The sequence below is a fragment of the Diaporthe batatas genome (genome assembly GCF_019321695.1).
Source record: "Diaporthe batatas strain CRI 302-4 chromosome Unknown Contig00004, whole genome shotgun sequence".
Taxonomy (NCBI): domain Eukaryota; kingdom Fungi; phylum Ascomycota; class Sordariomycetes; order Diaporthales; family Diaporthaceae; genus Diaporthe; species Diaporthe batatas.
Genome location: NW_025408551.1, coordinates 1,488,367 through 1,508,328, shown reverse-complemented (window position 1 = coordinate 1,508,328; position 19,962 = coordinate 1,488,367). Strand labels below are relative to the sequence as shown.

Below are 19,962 nucleotides of genomic sequence, written 5' to 3'. Positions count from 1 at the left end.
AAATTTTTAAAGAAAGTTTTAAAATAATTTATAAAAAAGAAAAATATAATAACTTTATTCTTTTAAATTTATATTTTTATTATTAATAATTATTAACTTTTAATAATATAAAAAGTATAATAAAAAAGAAATTTAAAATTCTTTTATAAAATTATAATAATATATATAAAATAAGCTAATATTTACTCACTTAGTAATTATATCTACTTACTTAGTTTTTTTTAACTACTTACTTAATATAAAAATTTATATATAAGGCTTATATAAAACTATATATTTAATTAGAATTCTTTAAATTTTTAATACTTTTAATATAAACCCCTTTTAATATACTTTTTAATACACTTTTTAATATACCTTCTAGCACCCCTTTTAATACCCCTTCTAATACCCCTTTACCTTTACCTTTACTTTTATTTTTACCTTTACTTTTACTATTTAATTTATATATATTTAAATATTAATTAAATATTTAAATATTAATTAAATATTGAAAAGTTAAAAGTTAAAAAGGTAAAAATAAAAATTATATTTTTTTTAACTTTTTAATACTCTTTCTAGCTTTTTAATATTTTAAACTTTTAACTTTTTATTATTTAATTAATATTTAAATATTTAGTTAGTATTTAAATATATATAAGTTAGAAGGTTTAAAAGGTATATTAAAAGGTATATTAAAAGGTATACTAAAAGGGGTGTTAGAAAAAACTTATATTAAAAGTATTAAAAATTAGAAAAGAAAATTATATTATAAAGTCTCTTAATACTAACTTAAAAGATATTTATAAATATAAGGGAGTTATTTAGAAAAATTAATATTAAGTAAGTAGTTAGTAGGAATTAAGTAAGTAGATATAATTATTAAGTAAATAGATATTAGTTTATATAAAATTATTAAAAACTTTATATATAAGCTTTAAATTAAAAAAAATATAAATAATTAAATTAAAAAATAATTATATAATATAAAGGAAAAATATAATATAGTTAAAGCTTTATTTTATATATATCTAAGGATATATGTAGCGCCTTTATATAGTAGTAAGCACTCTAGACCTAGCGCTTAGAAAGAATATAATCTTAATAATAGTAGTTATAATATAATAGGTGCTTGTAGCCTCAGCCTTGCGACGTATAGATAAGGCTAAGGGGTACCGTCTTGTCACATAAATATAAGCTGAGATGGCTGTATGATCCCACCCTTTCGCCGACTGCTTCAACAAGGCTGCAAGCACCAAGCACATGAAACGACCGGCAGCTTAGCCCGGCTTTTTACTTTTCAATCACCTTACATGCCGCTATTGACAACAAGGCCGTAGCAGGCTCCCCGCCCCTCCAACTCACCCCCAGATGAGTGTCACAGTTCAAGTCACACAATCTTGTTGCTAAATATGTCATGCAAAAGTGTGGCTATTCTTACGCCCAGTCAATCGATTCGCGGGGGCCAGAGAAAAAGTTTGGGAGAGATAAAGTCGTGCGACTCACTTGTCTAAATGAATCATGTTCCCATCTGTGGCTTCATTTGTGAAAACATGTGCGAGGCATTTGTCTGGGAATGATAACGGTTGACTGAATACGGGGGAGCGTGGACTGCTATCATGACCGTAATTTCACATGAGATACTTGCATAGCAAACATGGATATTACATTGAAGGATGGTCATTACTCCACACCGACAGCTAGGCTCCGATTTCATTCAACCATCGTTCCAGGTTGCTCAACAGGCCCTCGGCAATATTCGGGTGAACCGCGCATTCCTGCCAGCTGCACGTGACACACATCTGCTCGCCCTTCACGGTAAAGATTGACACTGAGAATGCAGCGGAGGGAATCTCTGCGCTCAGAACGAGCTCCGCCCGGCGCAACGACCAGCCTTCCTCTTGTCCACTTGTGTCACTAGCTCCTCCGTCGATGACACCGAGGTTAGTGACGAGCCATGACAAGTACCTCGTCTTATTCGCCTCGGCTCGCTGTTGAGTCCGCCAGTCCGAGACGAACTTCATAATGCCTATGAGATCGTTCCGATCCCCCGAGTCCAGTCTCTCCTGAATCTCCCGGCGGACTCGAGCCGCAACGGACCAGACCACTTCCATGACACCAGCAGGCAGGCCTGGTGTATCTATAGGCTGATCCAGCATCTTGGAACGGATCTCGGCGACGAGTTTGGAGTCGAATTCATGCTCCACAACCGAGACATAATTACACATCATCTCTTTTGGCTCCAGCCAGGGGTATTGTCGAGTGCGCGAGGGCAAGAAATGTCGCAAATCGTAAGGAGTCCTGCTTGCGAAGCCCTTCATATCCTCAAGCAAGGATATGAAAGAGACGAGAGCGAGGGCCTGGGCAAGACCTGTCAGGGTGGTGCTGTGCGAGCGACAAGCAGCCACCAACTTCGTGACGGTGCCGTTGTCTACGGTGAATGTACGGAAGCGGGTCATGAAGGGCGTGGTCTTTATTGGAGCCCAGGTCGCATGTGTGTTGCCAGGTGGGAAAATCAAAGGCGGTTTCAGCTCTTTCCAGAGAGCCCTCAGCAGAAATGATGGTGTCATGGGCCATGAAGACAAGAGTTCAGGATTGGGCGGCAACTTATCAGAACAGCCGGGAAGGTTGAGAAACCAACTATCCGAGCCCTTCGGAACCTTGAGCATGGGCTCCTTGTCCTGTTTCAAGTTTTCATTTAGGCTTCGCAACAAGTGCTGGTGGAATATTTTGCCGCTCACGCCGTCGTGATGCGGGTGGTTCCAAACATACAACACCTCCATGGACTCGGCCCCAGTCTTGTGTAATATGATCACTCTCCAGCCGGGCTGGGTTGAGAGGTGGTCATATCTGGAATCGAGCTGGGCTTGAATTGACTCAACATACACCGCCTCGAGTTGACTGGAGTCGTCAAGCGTTCTCCATTCAAAATGATTTCGGAAGTCAAGTCGCTCAAGGCAAACGAATCCAGGGTTTTTCGTATTCTCTCCAACAATGCCGACTTGTAGATGGGGCTGGGCAAGGACAACCCGGGCGACAGCGTCACAGAATCGGCCTTGGAGGGTCTCGAGGGCCTCGGGGCGGGCAAGAGTAGGTGGCAGGCCGTAGCGGCAGGCCACAACGGTGCCTCGGTACTGGTCGAGCGTGTGCATGGCGAGCTGATAGCCTTCACTGCGCTGGATTAGGCCAACGACGTTTGCTACAGTGGGTGGTGTATGCTTACTGGCAGCCCATGCTGCGGATTCTGGTGTTTGCATCACCGTCGGCGACGTGATTCCCAAAGAAGTAGTGGACCATGGTGGGATCGAGAGTGGGTGACTCCCAGAAGAACGAGTGATAGACTCTGGCGAGTAGTAGTAGACGTGGAATGGGGATATGACCTTGCGCGGATAAGAAGTGATTTCAGCAGCTCAAAATTCACAGATGCAAATTCGCTCCTCGTATTCGAGTGCCTCGGAAAGGACCGCAAACCACGGGACAACGGCGCCGAACTCAACCTTGTCGAGATTGCCGGTTGATAATGTCAAGAAGGAAATTTGGGTTGAATTCCCCGCCAAATCCAAGTCTGCCAGTTTGAAAGCTTCCCTTGCAGAGGGCAGAGTCGCACCATATGAGATCCAAAGAACAGTACGCTGATGTTGAGTCAGAAGAGACCACAGAGAGTAGATGGAAAGCGAGCGACGGGCAGTGGAACGGGAAACGAGGTGCCATTTAGCTCAGCTTTAAGGTCTCTTCTATATCCCTAATAGGCCCTTGCTTATATATAAATCCTACTTTATATAATATATTAAATAGAGGTTAAGGTACTTTTACTTAAAAGTATTTAATATATTACTTTTAAGTAACTATTATTATTAACTTTAATATAATAACTTTTAATTAAAAGATTAAAGTAATTTTATTTAAAAAAGTTAGTTATTAATAACTATATATCCTTTATTAAGATTATTTACTTTATAATTAATATTTTTAAAGAGAAAAGGAGAGAGAGGAGAGAGAGAGAGAGAGAGAGAGAGAGAGAGAGAGATAAAAAAAGAGAATAATATTATTTATAAAAGGTATAAAGATTTTTAATAGTTTTTTAATATAAGAAATAAAGAAAAAAGAAGAAAGTTAAAAATAAAATTTAAAAACTTTATATTTATTTATTATATAAATTATTTAATTAATCACACATCCTAGAAAATCATACCAACCTTCAGTGCAACCCTAATAAACTAGCACAAACTAAATTAAACACTAAAAATCTAAATAGCTAGTAACCACTATAGTTAGCAGAAGTCACCGCAGGGCGAGATAGTCCCAGCACGTATAAAGGTACCGAGCTCACCATTACAACACTACCCCGTCAACCAGGAACAATAGTACGCACAACTGTCTAATCACTATCCGATAGTTAGGAAAGGTACCGCAAGGCTCGTTAAGCAGGTACCGCTCTAAACCTACAAAGCTAAGAATACAGCACGGATAATATAACCAATCACGAAAACAGCAGCGCAGACCGCATCACAGGTATTATATGTATAATGACTTTAATTTCGAACAGGGGGCGCTACACTTGCTTATGGATTTTTATACCAGGGGTGGAAGTCATATTGGCGGATGACTAACAGAGGCTGGTCATCACTTCATCATATGACTTGCCTCGAGGAATAAAAAACTGCAATTTGAGAACCCTCCAGAGTATTCTCACGTCCTTCCTGAATGGAACTTATGACAAGGTTCCACAGCACGTTTTTCGTAGGGGCTTTACTCGAAGAGAGCATCCAAGAGGCTATTGCCTCGCAGCGGACCCTGAAGCAATTCCCACGTAGACAGGTCACATCATCTATATAGATTCACAGGTCCAGCTAGCTTCCAACTTCAGGTCCAATTATAGGAACTTGAAACTTGTGCATAGACATATTTTGTCACCAACTACATGTTAATTACACTTTCACGTCGGTCCTCTCAGGCCCCGTCCTGTTCCGGTTCTGCAGTTCTCCTACTCTGACTCGCATAAACGCTGCCGGGCAATATCAGCATAGCTCACCGGTTTTTGTTGATACTTTTGCTCAAGAAAATGATAAAACTGAATGGAATTGAAGAACTGGTGGCAGTCGAGAAGTGCAGTCGGCACGCGGGTCACAAGTGGGCCCCGCGAAGTGGCTGCGGCTTGAGGTGCCAAGGTTAATTAATAACTGTCATTGGGACGTGCTGGCCCAAGTCTGGGTTGGACCGCCATCGGCGCCGATTGCCATTCCAAGGGTGTACGGAGTACCTAGGTATGTAGCTCTAGACCAGCGCCCCACCAAAAAAAGGTCCCCTCCCGCTGGGCCCCCAGAACCTAGCATCATGTCAGCCTGTGCATATGGGCCGATTCGGACTCCGCCGCCGAAGCTTCTCAACCGAGCGTGTTCACTATTTCCCAACAGAGAGCCCGAATCTTGACCGACTTGCCCCGGCCAATTCACCTTCATTCCCCTCTGTGTGTACGGACAAGCTCACGGCAGCCAGCCTCTCATCACACAATGGCGACAAAGGAACCTCTGAGCTCGAAAAAGTACATTGACGGGATTTACATCCCCGCCGGTCTGCTGGTCGTCGGTGTTGCCATTGTCAAGAAGGAATGGCTCCCGTACGCCGTCCTCGTCACCCTCGCGCTGAGCGCCATCAAGTTCCTGAGGAGCCGTGAGTTTCCCATCCTTGACTGCTACTGAGTCCCCAACATACCAGCTGACAGCCATCCGCCGCAGAACCCAAGAAGACCCTCAAGCCTGATATTTTCCAAGAGTTTGAGCTCAAGGAGAAGACCATCCTGTCCCACAACACCGCCATGTATGTCCTGCGCCACCGAACCTGACCTGACCAGACCAGAACCCGCTGACTGACGAACCGCGCGCAGCTACCGCTTCAACCTGCCGAGCTCAGAGCACATCCTCGGCCTCCCCATCGGCCAGCACATCTCCATCGGCGCCGTGCTGCCCCAGCCCGATGGCACGACCAAGGAGATCGTGCGGTCCTACACCCCCATCAGCGGCGACGAGCAGGCCGGCTACTTCGACCTGCTGATCAAGTCGTACCCCACCGGCAACATCAGCAAGCACCTCGCCTCCGTCAACGTCGGCCAGACCATCCGCGTGCGCGGGCCCAAGGGCGCCTTCAACTACACCCCCAACATGGTCCGCCACTTCGGCATGATCGCCGGCGGCACCGGCATCACCCCCATGCTGCAGGTCGTCAAGGCCATCATCCGCGGCCGCAAGGCCGGCGACCGCACCGAGGTCGACCTCATCTTCGCCAACGTCACCAAGCAGGACATCCTGCTCAAGGAGGACCTCGACGCCCTCGCCGCCGAGGACAAGGGCTTCAGGGTCCACTACGTCCTGGACAAGCCCCCTGAGGGCTGGACCGGCGGCGTTGGCTACGTCACCGCTGATATGATCCAGGTAAGCTCTCTGCTTTCTCCTACTAATTGTACCTGTGTGCTCGCGATACGGTGGTGCTGACTTTCACCTGCAGAAATGGCTCCCCAAGCCCGCCGACGACGTCAAGATCCTGCTCTGCGGCCCTCCCCCCATGATCAGCGGCTTGAAGAAGACTACCGAGGCCATCGGTTTCAAGAAGGCCAGGCCCGTGAGCAAGCTCGAGGACCAGGTCTTCGCATTCTAAGAGCCTACGCGACGGATGGATCGGACGTCGATACGCTCAGTCAGCACACGGTCAGCCTTGTGCCAGACCGAACTTGTCGGGGCTTGTAGAAACTCCGGGGAACGCGGAAACCTCGGCACTTGGGGATGGACCCGGAAGCTCCGGCTTCCGAGTCATGTATATGGTTTCCTCAAGCGGTGTATAATGCTAAAACGGATACCGACCGGCCTACGCTCGAGAAATCGGGCTGCAGCGATTGAGAGAAGCACATGCAATTGGTCTAGGCGAATGGAGACATTGGGGATGGGATCTGATCAAAAGTTTAGAGAGAAATATACTAGAAGCGGATATAATATGCTTCGAAACACCGACGCCCGGAAACCCCGTTAAACCCGTGTTGTTCCCAGTTCGAGCCCTCTCCGCTGCCCTACTGCTGCTTCTTCTCCAGCCCCTTCATCTGCTGCTGCGGGCCATATCCCGTCTTGAGGTACACGGAGAGAAGCTTCCACGCGATCCACCCGAACCCGAGCAGGACTACAGCGGCCGTGCCGGCGCTGACCCAGGCGGACTTGTCCACGTCCAGCACTGGCACGCGCACCTCGCTGAGCAGCCTCGCGGCCCCGTCCGCCGGCGCCGGGTCGACGTGCCAGAAGACGGTGCGCGGTCCAAACAGCCCGTCGTAGCCGAGGTTGACGCGCTCGAACGGGCTCGCGGGGAACTTGGTGCCCTCCTCGGTCGTGCAGGCCCAGAACACGGCCGGGTGCGGCAGGTGCGCCGTGCGGTAACCCCCCGGCGCGGGGCTGAGGTAGCGCAGGTGGAGCGGCACCTCTGCCGTCCAGTCCGACTTCTCCGGGTCTGCCGTCGGCGGCGCAAGCTCCAGCAGTGCGGCCGAGCCCCACGGCTTCAGGACATAGTCGGGGGCCTCGAGGTCGACGGGCTGCGAGATGTAGCGCAGGGCGGTCAGGTTCTTGGAGGCCAGGAACAGCGGGTCGGCTAGCTGGTACTTGTCGGCGAAGATGGCCCGTGGCAGGGTCAGGTGGGCGTGCAGCGAGCAGTGGGAGGAAGAGCCACCCTCCCCGTCAGTACCCAAGTCCGGGGGCGATGCGGCAGAGGCACCGTGGAGCCGGAGCTGTAGCGTGGGGTGGAGGCCCGTGGGCTGCAGGAAGGCGGCGGAGAAGGAGGCGCCATCGACGCGCCTGTGGCGGGCTGGGAACTTGAAGATGGTGGCGGAGGGCTTCTTGTCCTGGCTCAGGACTGTGAGCGAGCCCGAGAGCCCCAGCTCATGCGGCTCTATGCCGTGGGGCTTGTCCGTGGCGAGGATGCCGACCTCGACACGGTGGTTGCTGGCCTCGGGTGCGACGACGCGCAGAGGCTGTTCTTGGAAGCCCCATGTCCCGGTCACCTTGAGTGCGTGGGAGATGGTGTCGTAAGAGATATCCAGGGAGTTGGCGGTGGACAGCAACTCAACGCGGGAGGCGCATGATGAGGTGGCGGAGGACGATGATGCAGATGCTGGCAAGGGGCAGACATCCTTGCCAAGGTATTCAGTGAAGAGCGAGAGGTCATCCAGGGGCTGATAATACTGAAAGGCGGTAGAGTGAGAGAAGCGGTCGCTCGGCAGTGAGGTGAAGGACTCCTGGTGCCATGTTAGCGAGCGGCCCGGGGAGTGTGGTGTTGGGACGTTTCATAGCATAAAAGTACCTTTGGCGTATCACAGTCCAGGCTACCGAATGCCGTTTTGAGGGCGACACACAGCTGCTCACCACTGTCTCTCTCTGTGTCAGCACGTGTAATTTGTAAGAAAAAACATGATTGATTCCACGAGGAAATCCTACTCTTGGAAGGTCGAGTCCGCTCGAGGAGTGAAGAAGACGTGAAGGCCAGGCGACAGGCGGGAGTAGAGAGGGCTGATGGTGTCGTAGGGATGAGTGCTGACCCATCTTATGTGAAGCTCGTGACAGCTCTGCAAGACCTGGCGCAGCTCCTCGGGCAGCTCCTCGAGGGCCAGGGTGATGCGGTCCTCTCGAGCAGCAGACAAGGCTGGGCCTGTCAGGCTGGTGCCAGTGACAGCTATGGAGGCCGGATCGACAGCATCCTCCGGCCTGTGCAGGAAGGTGATCCTCTCCCTCATGTTGGCGCTGCCCGTCTTCTGCTGGTGTCCTCCCTTTGGCCAAGTGCCTGCGGCAATAGTTCGGACGAGTGGATCCGGTCTCTATAAAGCCGGGCTGTACATAGGTGATAACAGAGCTGGAGGTGATAGGGCTGTGCGGCTGGAATTATGCGATCATGGACGGTGGTCTAGATGTGTACAATAGCAGTCTTGGTCTATCCCCTCTCAGCGATGTGACCCGTGATGAGGAGCTGTGCAGTGTGGTAGGTGTGGGGTGATGGCATGCCTACCTAGCCTAGTGGAAGCTACTGTGTACTGTGCAGGTTATGTTACATGGGAGGTACCTCGCAGCTGCCTCGCTGGTCAGCCGACAGCTCGATTGCCTCACCGAGCCGTCAGAGGCATTGACTGGGGTTAGAGGAGGCTACCTGCACGGCCCAAGCTCACGGGTCCCCCCACGGAGAAGTACATGTCCGCCCCTGCCCGCGCCGTGCAGATAACATGTACCGATCTGCCTCGGCCGCTAAGCCGCATTCGATGACCGACGACAGCCCTCCAAACTGCCTCAGGGTTTCCCGACGACACATCGTCCCAAGCGCCCGCCCGTTGGCATCAATGCACCCACTTAGCTGCCAGAAAGGCCTCCCTCCGACGGCATGTCTGGCCATATTTCATGTCTTGGGCAATGGGGTGTCCTGTTCCAGATATCCCTCTGATCGCCCAAAGCGTCGTCGCTCTTCTCAGGAATTCTCCGTTAATCTTTTTCCTTCCGTCCACCTGTCCATCTCCTACTCCTTGATACCCCCTGTTTGAAGAACTTGTCTTGTCTTGTCCTGTCTCGTGTGTCTTGTCATTTCTTGTCGCCGTGTATTTCCCCGACCCGCCGGTCTACCGCCGGTCTACCGCCGGTCTGTCTACCTTTGCTAGTCTCCGCATTCATTGATACCTTGCTGCTTGTGCAGCGCGCATTTCCGTCCTTGCTTCGGTGATCCGTTCCAGGCTAGAGATAAAAGTCTGGCCCGGCTACGGCGGCGGTCATGGCGAACCTGCAGCAGCCCCAGCCGTATATTGCTATAAGGACGAGGAGGCCGGACGGCGGAAGTTCCACCAGCAGCGTTGACTCCACTGTATGTCTGTCTGTGTGTCTGTTGCGATCGCCTCCTTTCCTCTCCATATCCTCCTCGTCTCACCATGCGCCCCGAGCAATCTCCTGTTCTCAACTCACCGTTCCTCTGTATACAGTACGGCTCAGGTATCGGTGATGCTCCCTCGGCCACCCACGACACAAGTCGCGTTAGCTACCATGTGAAACACTTGGATACCTTCGCTCAAACTCTTCAAGAGGTGAGGACTTTCCTATCTGCTGCCATGCCGCCGAGCAAAAGTGCAGGTCAACTGACATGGCCCGCCAAATAGTCTGCCAGTAGGGCTTTCCCAAACAGAGGCCGGTCTTCCCAGCGGTACAAAAACGTCCAGGTACTTCTGCTTCATTGGAAAACCGACGACCTCTTCGTGCTGCCAGAACTTGAGGACCTGGCAACGTGCTTCAGTGGAGACTATGGCTTTAATACCGATATTTTCGCAATACCATCGGAAAATCCGCACCTGGATCTAATGCTCAAGATCGGCGCTCTTATCAAGGAGCACGAGTCTGATGATACCCTTTTTGTTGTCTACTATGGCGGCCATGCCAAGATCGACGAGTCGAGACAGAGCACCTGGTGTGCAACTCGACACTCCGGATCCCCATCGTTGCAGTGGTCTGCCATTCAGACCCTCCTGGAGCGCTCCATATCGGACGTCCTGATCTTACTCGATTGCTGCTCAGGGGCAGCTTCGGCAACCTTCCCTAATGGCAAGAGCATCACCGAGACAATATCCGCCTCAAGCTGGGATGCTATCGCACCGGACCCCGGGAGATACTCGTTTACGAATGCGCTCATAGAGGTACTTGGAGAGTGGAGGCTGAGAACATTCTCAGCAGCCATGCTACATGCCGAAGTTTTGGCACGTTTAAAACATCCCCGGCCTATTCGCATCAATGGGAAACGATTCGAGGCTCGGTCGACTCCTGTACACTTTATGATGACATCGGACCACAAGGCACCCAGCATTGAAATGAGTCGGATGATCCCAGATGATCCACAGCCTCCATCACCGCCTCAGCCCTCCAGCTCCCTAGACGCAAGGCTGCTGGGTCGAGGGCCAGAAGAAAATGGCTGCTTCACGGAACCGAATGAGGACAAGCCCCATGTGATGATTTCTCTGGCACTGGAAGACGACCAGAGACTGGACCTGAATGCCTGGGAGCAGTGGCTGTCCAGTTTTCCAGCCCTGGCCAAATACGTCACGGTACAAGGCGTCTTCAAGAGCCACTCCACGCTGCTGCTTCTGTCCATGCCAGTTACAATCTGGGACCTTCTTCCTGAGGACCAAGCTTGCTCCTTCGTGGCGTTCATTCGGTCCAACAACCTCGTCAAAGCCCCTCCGGAGCCTGAGGCGTCTGCTGAAACCTTGGCTGATCTGTACTCGAGCGACCGGGCATCTGTCTTCTCGGGAACAACATTCAGAGACAGCATTATCGCACCATCAATGCCAGCGTATCCTCGCAGCCCCACTGCACAGCAGAATAACCCACTGACTGATGTTGCTGGACCCCATAGGGGCGGGAACAGGTCAGGCAACTGGCGAACCCAGACGAGTATGTCAATACACCCGGACCAGCTGTCTTCTCAAACGCTCACGCGGGTGCCCCTGGGCAATCCAGAAAATCCATCAATCAAATCCTCACGCTCGATGGCCTCCTTCCGCACAGCTCCATTGTCCGCTGTCATGGGACTGGGAGAGGCAGCACTTGAGGGTGGAATCATCCGTAAACCTCTGCTCAACCAATCTCGGAATTCAAAGAGGACAATATTTGAGAATGACAACGACGTCCCCGAAGGCCCAGCTCTAGCTGCGCATGTCGTGGCGCGATTAGAAGACTATTATCAGAAAGACCCGCATCCGAGTGACGGAACAACAGAGTACTATGCTTCTCATCTCGGAATCGAAGCTACAGACGTCAAGGTGTGTACTTTGTGGACACTCAGCATTTTCGCAGCGCAGAATACTGACAGATTCAGATTTGGTTCCACCATCGACGGCAAAGAGAGAAGGCAGCAAACATGGAAAACACAAAATCCGAGGACAGCAGGCTGGACAGCCAGCCTCGCCAACCCGGGCCACAAACTATTCTCCCTGGCCACTTGAATGACCTGCTCGGGATCTTCAACCCAGCCCAAATCCTCTTTGTTGACCTCAGGTCTCCATCAGAATTCCAGAAGTCACATATCCACGGTGCAATCAATCTACGTCTGCCACTGAAGTTCCTCACGACGGCCAGCCTAGACATGCTTGGCCGAACATTCACCGATGAGCAGAGCCGCAGAGCCTTCTCCAGGTGGAGCAGGACGAGATGTATGGTTGTCTATGACAGGAACATCGAGGCGTCATGGGAATGCCCCGTTGCACAGGCGCTGCTGGACAAGTTCAGGGGTGAGGGCAGCTGGTCCGGAAGGTGCTTCCTTATGAAAGGCCCCTTCCGCGAGTTCTGCCTCTCGTACGACAAGTATATCACGGGTGACAGGATGACAAAAGCCGCAAAGAAATATGAGGACAGCCTCAGGGCCGCCACGCCCCCTACCGTGGACACGCTGAGGCAGAAGCACGCGCGGTTCGAGGAGTGGCTGCGCCGGGTTGAGCGCGAGGAGCCTGCTATAGGTCACGAAGTCACACCAGCCGTGGTCAAGGAGCGTGCCATGGTCGTGGACGAGCACCAGAGAGAACTGGAGGCAGAATTCAAGGCTCGGTTCCCCGATCTATACAAGAACATGGGGACGCCACCGCCGTCGCGAGCACCGCCGGCGCCGCCGAGAAAGGATCAGGAGACGGCGTTCAATGACCATGATTATTTCGACAGCAGAAAGGGCCCTCTTGTGGGCCACCTCGCCACAGGCCTCGACAAGATGCGAGAGAACGCCAACGGAACGTTGCAAGCAGGCTACTCCTTCCCCAACGAGAGGCTCCCGGACAAGCTCGGTGAGATGCCGTCCCCAGACTATGACGACTTCGACGAGATCGACCCCCGAGAGGCCTCGCCATCACCTTACTACGTCCCAGGATTGGGTCGGTCCGCGGCGGGGACTGATGTCGGCAGTGTGATCAGCCAGCAGTCGAGCGCTACCTCCGGCAGCAAGAAGCACATCCGCAACAACAGCCGTGAAACACAGCAGCAGCAGCAACAGCAGCAGCAGCAGCAGAGACAGGGGCTCTGGAAGCGGTTACGAAGCAACACCGGCGGGAAATGAGGCAAGGAGGACGCGTCGCCGGCCGCTATGACGGTCGCCATTGTCGGCGATCGTGCCACTCAATGTACATATACCCTCCACAGATCTTAATCCACCAGATCTGAATATAACCCTGGCTAGTGTCACCGCAGCACGGCCATGAAGCTACATAGATGTGCTGGAGCTCTGCGAGCAGGGGGGCAAGCTGAGGGAAGGTGAGGTAGTCACCCAGTCGGGCCAGGATTTGCAACCTCACGTTCCCTTTCTTCCCCTTCGACCCCCTCACGACCCCTTCTTCTCGGGGTACCAAGAACATGGACACGAGGTTGGGTTTCGTTTCCACTAGATAGACTTCATTCAAAAAGAATTGGCACAGATCGTCCTTGTGCCGTCGCACAAACCAAGAACTGCGACACCGAGCCAGCCAGCAAGCAGCAAGCAAAGTTCCAAGCTGAGATTGACGCCCTGGGGCCATAGGCCGTGCCTTGCTAGGCAGCTTAGCTGCAGGAAAAGGCCGTGACGGGGTGGCGAGCAGGCAGTCGCGTTCGCTCCACGGACCTGGGAATACCCCGTCAGCGAGTAGCCCAAGCCCCAGATGGCCGGGCACGAAGGATACGGTAGCGTTGCGGTGCACAATGGAGGGTGAGATTGAGATGCCAACGGGTTGGAGAGCAGGACAGCGTAGTACCGAGCCGTTTAGCACCGTGACCCAAAACAAATCCAACTTCACCGTGCCCGCCCCATGCAGCACGACAACCTATGCTACAGTGTGTACACACACACTCGAATCCTTCCAGCCCTGTTTAATTTGTTCTTCTTAGCAGCATCGCTTATTACTATGTAGGGCCCTTAGGGCCGAGTCTCCCCAATGCCGGCCCTTGAATGAGTTCTCGAAATACCAGAGTTCGGTCTAAGGGGTTCGTCGTCCATCAGCACCACCATCCCCAGTCCAGCAATAGACCACGTATATACATGCAATATCTATAGCGGATGCACAGCGGGATAGTGTAGCCGTCATCAACACCACCATCCAACGTGCGCGGAAGAACTGCCGCCGCCGGACAAGACACAAGATCGACGGCGAGGGCAGATCTGAGGATGAGAAATTAACCCTCCATCCACAATCCCTTCCCTTCCCTTCGCTTGACCTTCCCTCCCACGTCCCCAGCCTCGCCGAAACCGAACCTTTCGCCCGGCGTGTCACCCTCGAACCAGCCCGGGCCCAGATATCACCCCATCGTGGCTGAATGGCCAGGTCGCTGGCTCTATCCATCTACAATGGACCCCATGGGTTTGGGAGTCTTGGTGTACTTGCCGAAGTGAACGCCACCATCCCTGCCGGTCATCAAGAGAACCCCTGGGCCGGCTAGGCTATCCCAAGTCGATACTTGCTCACTCACTCAGTCACCAACAACAACATCAAACTAAGAAGAAGGAAAATTCAAACTCCGTGTCGGTAGGCATCCGTCCATTTCCAAGAAAACCACACACAAACGAGCCGAATGCCTCGAAGCGAGATAACGTCTTCCTCCCCCACCCCCAATCCCGCCTCTTCCCTCCGTCAAGCCCGCATCCGCCCTTCCATCGCGTGCCAGTTATAGCCCCCGTCAGCCCGCATGCATGCACCTACCATGAAACCACCAGCACCCCCACTAAAGAAACGAGGGTTCTTTCGCTTCCTACGCGTATTCGGTTTTTTGCTTTTCGGGGGAGGGTGGTACCGTGAAGAAATACTTTCCCCTGACAGCCGACGGTTCGGGCAGAGTACCCATTGTGTCCATGTAGATGCGGTGTGCAACCACCCAAGCCTCACCCAGGCAACGGTAGAGGCCGAGCCCAAGCCCAAGCCCAGCCAGCCAGCCAGCCAGCCAGCCTCCTTCCGGGCCTGCATCGTGCCAAGCCAGGGCAGGAAGGAGGAGACGATGTGATAGATCACGATGGTGCCCGGTTATGATGCCCGATAGCAAGCTAAACCACTCGCATCCCCCGTGACCCCCTTGCCTCGTCCCCAAGCGGCGGCACTTGTATGGCAATCTATTGTGCGCACAAGGGCCCGACATCGAAGCAAAAAGGAAGGATGAAGAAGAAGGATAAGAAGGAAAAAAGGAAATTAGCACACCCAAGAAACCCAACCGAGGCGGCCGCACACCCAATCGCGGAGCTCACGTCGAGCTCCCTTGGGGCGAGGATGCGCGATTGGTTCCCAAAGAAACATAGCATGCATTCCGCATACATCCAATGCATTCACCATCCATACTCCCTACATGCTACATACATAGGGCTGCGTATGAGGTGGCGCCGCCATCGACCGCTGCTGCGAACACCGTCCGTGGTGCGCCCGGATTTCTGGGGATGAGGTAGGGGTCAACGGGGTGGTGTCCGTGTAGATTAAGGTTCAGTCAAGGTCGCAGGTTGACAAGGACAACCGCACCAGGCGCATGTCGGAGGACTCAGCTGATCCTGAAGTCGTGGGTGCTGGCCCGGGGCACAAGCAAGCACATCGGTCCAGGGGAGAACTGTCCCAAAACTGTCCCGCGCAGATAAGAGACGAGAAGTGGGAAAGATGGGATCAAGTTCCTGCGCATATGCGTGGTGACCGGACCGATCGTGTGTGCATTGAGCCGCCTTGAGTGTGTGGGCGAGCGCAGCACGAGTGACGGAGAACGTCTAGTGTCTGGGTATGCAGATTCGCAGCATCATCCATTTTGGGAAGATCACATATCCTCCCTGAATACAATAATCCTGGGGTTGGCCGTCTGGGCGGGGCATGAAAAAGAAGTGTCGGTCCGCCCTCGCCGTAACAATGTCCGGTCGTCAGGTGCAAACCAAGGGGCCGGCGACGAAAGAGGAACAGCCGTCCTGGGTCCGGCTCGGTAGGCACCGCGGTATTGGCCTGGTTAGGCCCAGGAAATTGTTTCTTTTCCAGCCACGGAGCCTCAGCTTATCGCCAGTTGCGATAGGGCGTGTGGTGGGCCTGGGGTGTTTTAGCCCGTTTCTTCTTTCCTCCCAAGCAGCCTCCTACATAGCAATGTCCCGTCACAGGTTTCGAAACTCGGGACAGGGCACCGTAAGGGAAGAATATTGTTTGCCACGACTCGCCACGTCGTGCTTCTCGCACAGGCACGTTCGAGAGTCCCGATGCCAGACCGGAAACCTGTCAGTGTATGCACGTCACACAGCCAGCCTTGTTGGGAATCTTCGTCTGGCAACAACACGACTTTGGCTGAAAAGCATGGCGTCTCGGGGATTTTTTGGTCGATGTAGCAAGCGCGATTCGCTGTTGCGGCCAAAGTTTGAGACGTCAAGGGAGATGGGATGGCTGCGCCACGCCCGCCTCCTCCCCGTCAGCTGCCTATCAATCGTCTGACCGGCTGCACACCCTGGCGACGATGTTCGTGTCAATCTCGTCGCCCAGGTCGCCCTACCACAACCAAAACGCCAGCGGCTTGCGGGGGACGCTCTTCGCGACTGGTCAGAGTGAATTTCCTGCAGGACGTGCTTCTCGGCAGGACCCAGATGGCCCCTGCGGACGACGTCGAACAAGGCTGGGCATCTGAAGAAACATCGCGCCTCGTGCCTCGCGGCCATTGCCCCCTGCACGCCCTACCTGGACGGTGGAAAGCAAACAAGTCCAGTGCCACTGGGGCTCAAATGCGACAGGCAGCCGGATTCTCGCTACAGTTGCAACAACTCGGGCCATGCCTGGCGGGTTATCCGGCCATCCTGGTAGTTTATGGAGCCCAAGCTTTGTAGATGTCTCCATTCTTCGGCCGCACATTTAACATTCGCTCAGACTCGTGTCGACAAAGGCCCGTATCGACCCTGGCGTCCCCAAAACTCAAGAATGTTAATCCGTCCCCACGCAGTGGAATGGCGGGCGAGAGCACAGAGAACGAGACGGAGATTTCCATGGCCTGATCTGGTACCAGGCACTGGGCATGTCCTTGCGTTTGCCGTGGAGCTTGTCACTTTAATCGCGACGGCCGGCGGGGCCTGGGACTTTTGACGGGGTCGATCTCTGTGGACAGGTTCCCCCTCTCAGAATCGAGACAAGGGTTCCCACCATCATGGTTCTCCCAGGTTCAAGGGTAAGCCCTACTTGAACCCCCTGAAATGTGTCGCTCTTTCAAGACGACCCGCCCAGGGTTTGCCCGCGGCACTGCGATTCGCTCGTGCTCCCCTGTCAGGCCGGTGATGACAGCTCGCCGCCCCGCCCCTGACTGCATTAGCTGGGTGGAAGCCAGTGCCATCCCAGGCGGAAGGATTTCGAAGCCATCTATGACAGCCGGCACGGACTCGCCTTGCCGGGGCTGTCGCCGCTGTGGGCTCCGCGTAATTGGCATTTGCTGGCTTTCTGTATAGATCTGTGCCGCTGGAAAGGATCGGGCTGCATACACACAAGCAGCCGTCGCTGCGGTGCATGGTGGACTTTTGGCTCAATCTTTTGCCAGACTTGTGCATGATGGTCCAAGCGAGGTCCTCGTGCCCACAACAGTCGCGCAGCGGGAGCCGCCGCTGACTCGACGCTGAAAATATCCCGGCCCGGAGTGGGACGGAGGTAGGATAATGTAACCCCAAGACCGTGCCAATGTCGAGGTAACGGTCCCGGATGGGCATATCAAGAAGTCATAAGGTTCCCCAGACAGAATGTTGACGGGCTGTCTGCCTTCACACAAAGCCATACTGGACGGAGATTATGATCGCACCGAGATTGTCTCAACAGAGTTATCCCGAGGGCCGTTGAGGCCGGGTCCACTCCAGTCTGGCGAGAGCGGCAACGGCCTCTTGTGGATCGATTTCATATACCTGGTCGAGATCACGGTCGAAAAAGAGCACGCCGAGTGAGGTCTGTGTGTCCAGGAAAGCGTCCCCCGAGGGACAGGGTCGGCTTCCGACCCTGCTCCCCAACCGTCGGCGGCTTGTGGAGTTTGGTTGGTCGTGACGATCCTTCCTTGGGATCAGCCAGCCGGCATGGGGGTCTGGGTGGGTGGACTTGGTGGGTGGACTTGGTGGGTTTTGACACCACCCTACCAGCCCGACGTGGGCTTGCTGGAGTGCCCTCCGCCTTCCACGCTCGGAGTAGACTTAATGTGTCTTTAGTCGCGAGTCCCACATGGGTCTCGCAGGCGCTGGGTAGCATTTTTGAGGGACGGGGGATGCGGATCAGCGAATCATCAACCACGCCCGCGCCCCTTGCGGGAGCTGTCAAACCTGTCACTGACCGGTAATACTAGTCCGAGATCGTCTGATACCTAGTCATATATTGTGATCTGTCACATAACAAAATGCATGTTTGTAGCCGAGCCAAGTCGAGCTCATCGGAGAAGACAGACATAATGGTATACGCACAGCCGTCTCGTCGGCGCATGCACCTTGCTGCCGATGCGTTAATCACATGACCTCGAGTGGCGCCCGTCCTGAACAGGAACAATATTGCCAAGCAATCTCCGTCCCTGTTCTGTTCGCGATGGCTCGACCTCATCGTGTCTGTGCCGTTGTATTTGTTTTGTGTGCCCGCATTCTCGGAGCTTAAGTAGATGCCGGCTCGAGACACGTGGCTCATTTCGCGTGAGCGTGGGTCTCAGGACGACTGCAAAGTACGGTTGACGCCGCCCGTGATGTGACACTGATTCCAGTGCACGCAGGGTCCTCCGACAGCCCTCAGGGCTGGCAGGCTGGAGGGGCAAGCACGCACTCCTAGGCTCCTAGCACTGTCCCACAGCACCAACTGACTGATGATCAGGAGCCTGGACTGCCATGATGACGCGTTTTCTGCTCGTGTGGGTATGGGTACAAATCTCCGCGTTTGCACATTAGCCTGACCAGGGGGTGGGAGGGGTTGCCGCGATCTAAATCCCGAACAGTTGGTCCCACAAGCAAGGTCTAGTCCTATTCTGTCGCCGTGTCCAGGCGTGCAGGCGTGGTCAGTCGGTAGGGCGACATTAAATATCGATATGTCGATTCCATCATTCCAGGCAATATATGAGTCTGATATGGCCTGTCTTCAAGGCAGCACCCTAGGCCCCTAGCACCAACCACCCAAAGTTTCGAGTTGACAACCCCGGCCTGCAGGCTTGTCCCTGCCTCAGAGCTGGCGAAAGGCATCCACACACGACACGGGCCGCGACATTATTTTTGGAGGAGCTTGCGTGGGACAGCGGTGGACAGCCGTGATGCGCGGTTCGACAGATGCGGTCCCTCCCATTGGACTTGGTGACCACCAGGACTGCAGAGCTGCCCGGCGGAACCGTGCAAAAGTCGGGTCCGAGGCAATTCTCCCAGCTTGAGGTTTCAGCAACATGTTGCTCCGGGTTGGGCCTTGGCCCCTCAGCCCTCATTGCAACACGATCAATTGGCCGGCAGTGCCACCCAAGGATGTCTGTTCTGCTGGACCGTCCTCATCTGGGCGCCAGGTTGCACCCCAAAGCTGGGTGCATGTCGCGCCAAGACCCCGACGAATAGGTCTTGGACGGTAGCTTGAACGAACCGGCAGGCCAGTTGGCCAGCCACCGTGCGCTGGAGTGAAGCTTTCGAACCTGAGACTTCGTAATGAACACACAGACGCCAATCTCTGGGGTCATTGTCCGCGGCCGTAATTTGGCGGGGCGGACGCTTACGTCGGCGCATACCAGCAATCGTCATGGACAAGGCTGACTTCGTTCAGGAGCGAAGCGCTGCCAGTGGATTGTGCGCTTCGTCCCTCCGTAGAATCATCCCTTTTCATTGTTCGGTGGCACGGCACAACAAGGGCTGCAACGTGAGAGTGAGCCGTGGCCGTCGTACACGGCGTCGCACAGAGAGGGCCGCGCAGAGCTGAGATTTGGCATCCTGATCCACGGATGCCGGCACGGAATACGACATATCGTGGTCGGGAGAACCAAATGTTGGGGTTTGTGCCACAAAGGCGATGCGGAT

At 53.4% G+C, this 19,962-nt stretch overlaps 6 protein-coding genes across 6 annotated transcripts; 3 read left to right on the top strand and 3 right to left on the bottom strand.

Annotated features, from left to right (window-relative positions):
* Positions 1-1,679: 1,679 nt before the first annotated feature.
* Positions 1,680-3,276, bottom strand: KVR01_004524 (uncharacterized protein; the record flags this gene model as incomplete). The annotated part of the gene is made up of 2 exons (XM_044793708.1): positions 1,680-3,150; positions 3,203-3,276. 2 exons carry the CDS (start codon positions 3,274-3,276, stop codon positions 1,680-1,682), a joined length of 1,545 nt encoding a protein of 514 aa, XP_044646688.1.
* A 2,057-nt stretch (positions 3,277-5,333) lies between these two features.
* On the top strand, positions 5,334-8,323 carry KVR01_004088 (uncharacterized protein). Its single transcript, XM_044792524.1, has 4 exons — positions 5,334-5,649; positions 5,715-5,796; positions 5,864-6,407; positions 6,481-8,323. Exons 1-4 carry the CDS (start codon positions 5,490-5,492, stop codon positions 6,628-6,630), a joined length of 936 nt encoding a protein of 311 aa, XP_044646252.1. The 5' UTR covers positions 5,334-5,489; the 3' UTR covers positions 6,631-8,323.
* On the bottom strand, positions 6,953-8,975 carry KVR01_004407 (uncharacterized protein). The gene is made up of 3 exons (XM_044793626.1): positions 8,445-8,975; positions 8,311-8,374; positions 6,953-8,245 (listed from the first exon to the last, which is right to left on the bottom strand). Exons 1-3 carry the CDS (start codon positions 8,738-8,740, stop codon positions 7,037-7,039), a joined length of 1,569 nt encoding a protein of 522 aa, XP_044646571.1. The 5' UTR covers positions 8,741-8,975; the 3' UTR covers positions 6,953-7,036.
* Positions 8,976-9,316: 341 nt separating this feature from the next.
* Positions 9,317-17,068, top strand: KVR01_004293 (uncharacterized protein). The gene is made up of 4 exons (XM_044790316.1): positions 9,317-9,846; positions 9,962-10,063; positions 10,136-11,788; positions 11,845-17,068. Exons 1-4 carry the CDS (start codon positions 9,757-9,759, stop codon positions 13,066-13,068), a joined length of 3,069 nt encoding a protein of 1,022 aa, XP_044646457.1. The 5' UTR covers positions 9,317-9,756; the 3' UTR covers positions 13,069-17,068.
* Positions 17,069-17,673: 605 nt separating this feature from the next.
* Positions 17,674-18,187, bottom strand: KVR01_004634 (uncharacterized protein; the record flags this gene model as incomplete). Its single annotated transcript, XM_044794566.1, has 3 exons — positions 17,674-17,713; positions 17,827-17,994; positions 18,054-18,187. 3 exons carry the CDS (start codon positions 18,185-18,187, stop codon positions 17,674-17,676), a joined length of 342 nt encoding a protein of 113 aa, XP_044646798.1.
* A 255-nt stretch (positions 18,188-18,442) lies between these two features.
* KVR01_004159 (uncharacterized protein) lies at positions 18,443-19,509 on the top strand (the record flags this gene model as incomplete). Its single annotated transcript, XM_044786484.1, has 3 exons — positions 18,443-18,507; positions 19,077-19,194; positions 19,237-19,509. 3 exons carry the CDS (start codon positions 18,443-18,445, stop codon positions 19,507-19,509), a joined length of 456 nt encoding a protein of 151 aa, XP_044646323.1.
* Positions 19,510-19,962: the final 453 nt, after the last annotated feature.

Excerpts from the sequence above, each read along its gene's own strand:
- KVR01_004407 (XM_044793626.1), bottom strand. The coding sequence starts at position 8,740 with ATGAGGGAGAGGATCACCTTCCTGCACAGGCCGGAGGATGCTGTCGAT. Across the intron at positions 8,375-8,444 it reads GCGGACTCGACCTTCCAAGA|TGGTGAGCAGCTGTGTGTCG; the intron begins GTAGGATTTCCT and ends AGAGAGAGACAG. Across the intron at positions 8,246-8,310 it reads TGGACTGTGATACGCCAAAG|GAGTCCTTCACCTCACTGCC; the intron begins GTACTTTTATGC and ends ACATGGCACCAG.
- KVR01_004088 (XM_044792524.1), top strand. The coding sequence starts at position 5,490 with ATGGCGACAAAGGAACCTCTGAGCTCGAAAAAGTACATTGACGGGATT. Across the intron at positions 5,650-5,714 it reads CATCAAGTTCCTGAGGAGCC|AACCCAAGAAGACCCTCAAG; the intron begins GTGAGTTTCCCA and ends CATCCGCCGCAG. Across the intron at positions 6,408-6,480 it reads TCACCGCTGATATGATCCAG|AAATGGCTCCCCAAGCCCGC; the intron begins GTAAGCTCTCTG and ends TTTCACCTGCAG.
- KVR01_004293 (XM_044790316.1), top strand. The coding sequence starts at position 9,757 with ATGGCGAACCTGCAGCAGCCCCAGCCGTATATTGCTATAAGGACGAGG. Across the intron at positions 9,847-9,961 it reads CCAGCAGCGTTGACTCCACT|TACGGCTCAGGTATCGGTGA; the intron begins GTATGTCTGTCT and ends CTCTGTATACAG. Across the intron at positions 11,789-11,844 it reads TCGAAGCTACAGACGTCAAG|ATTTGGTTCCACCATCGACG; the intron begins GTGTGTACTTTG and ends TGACAGATTCAG.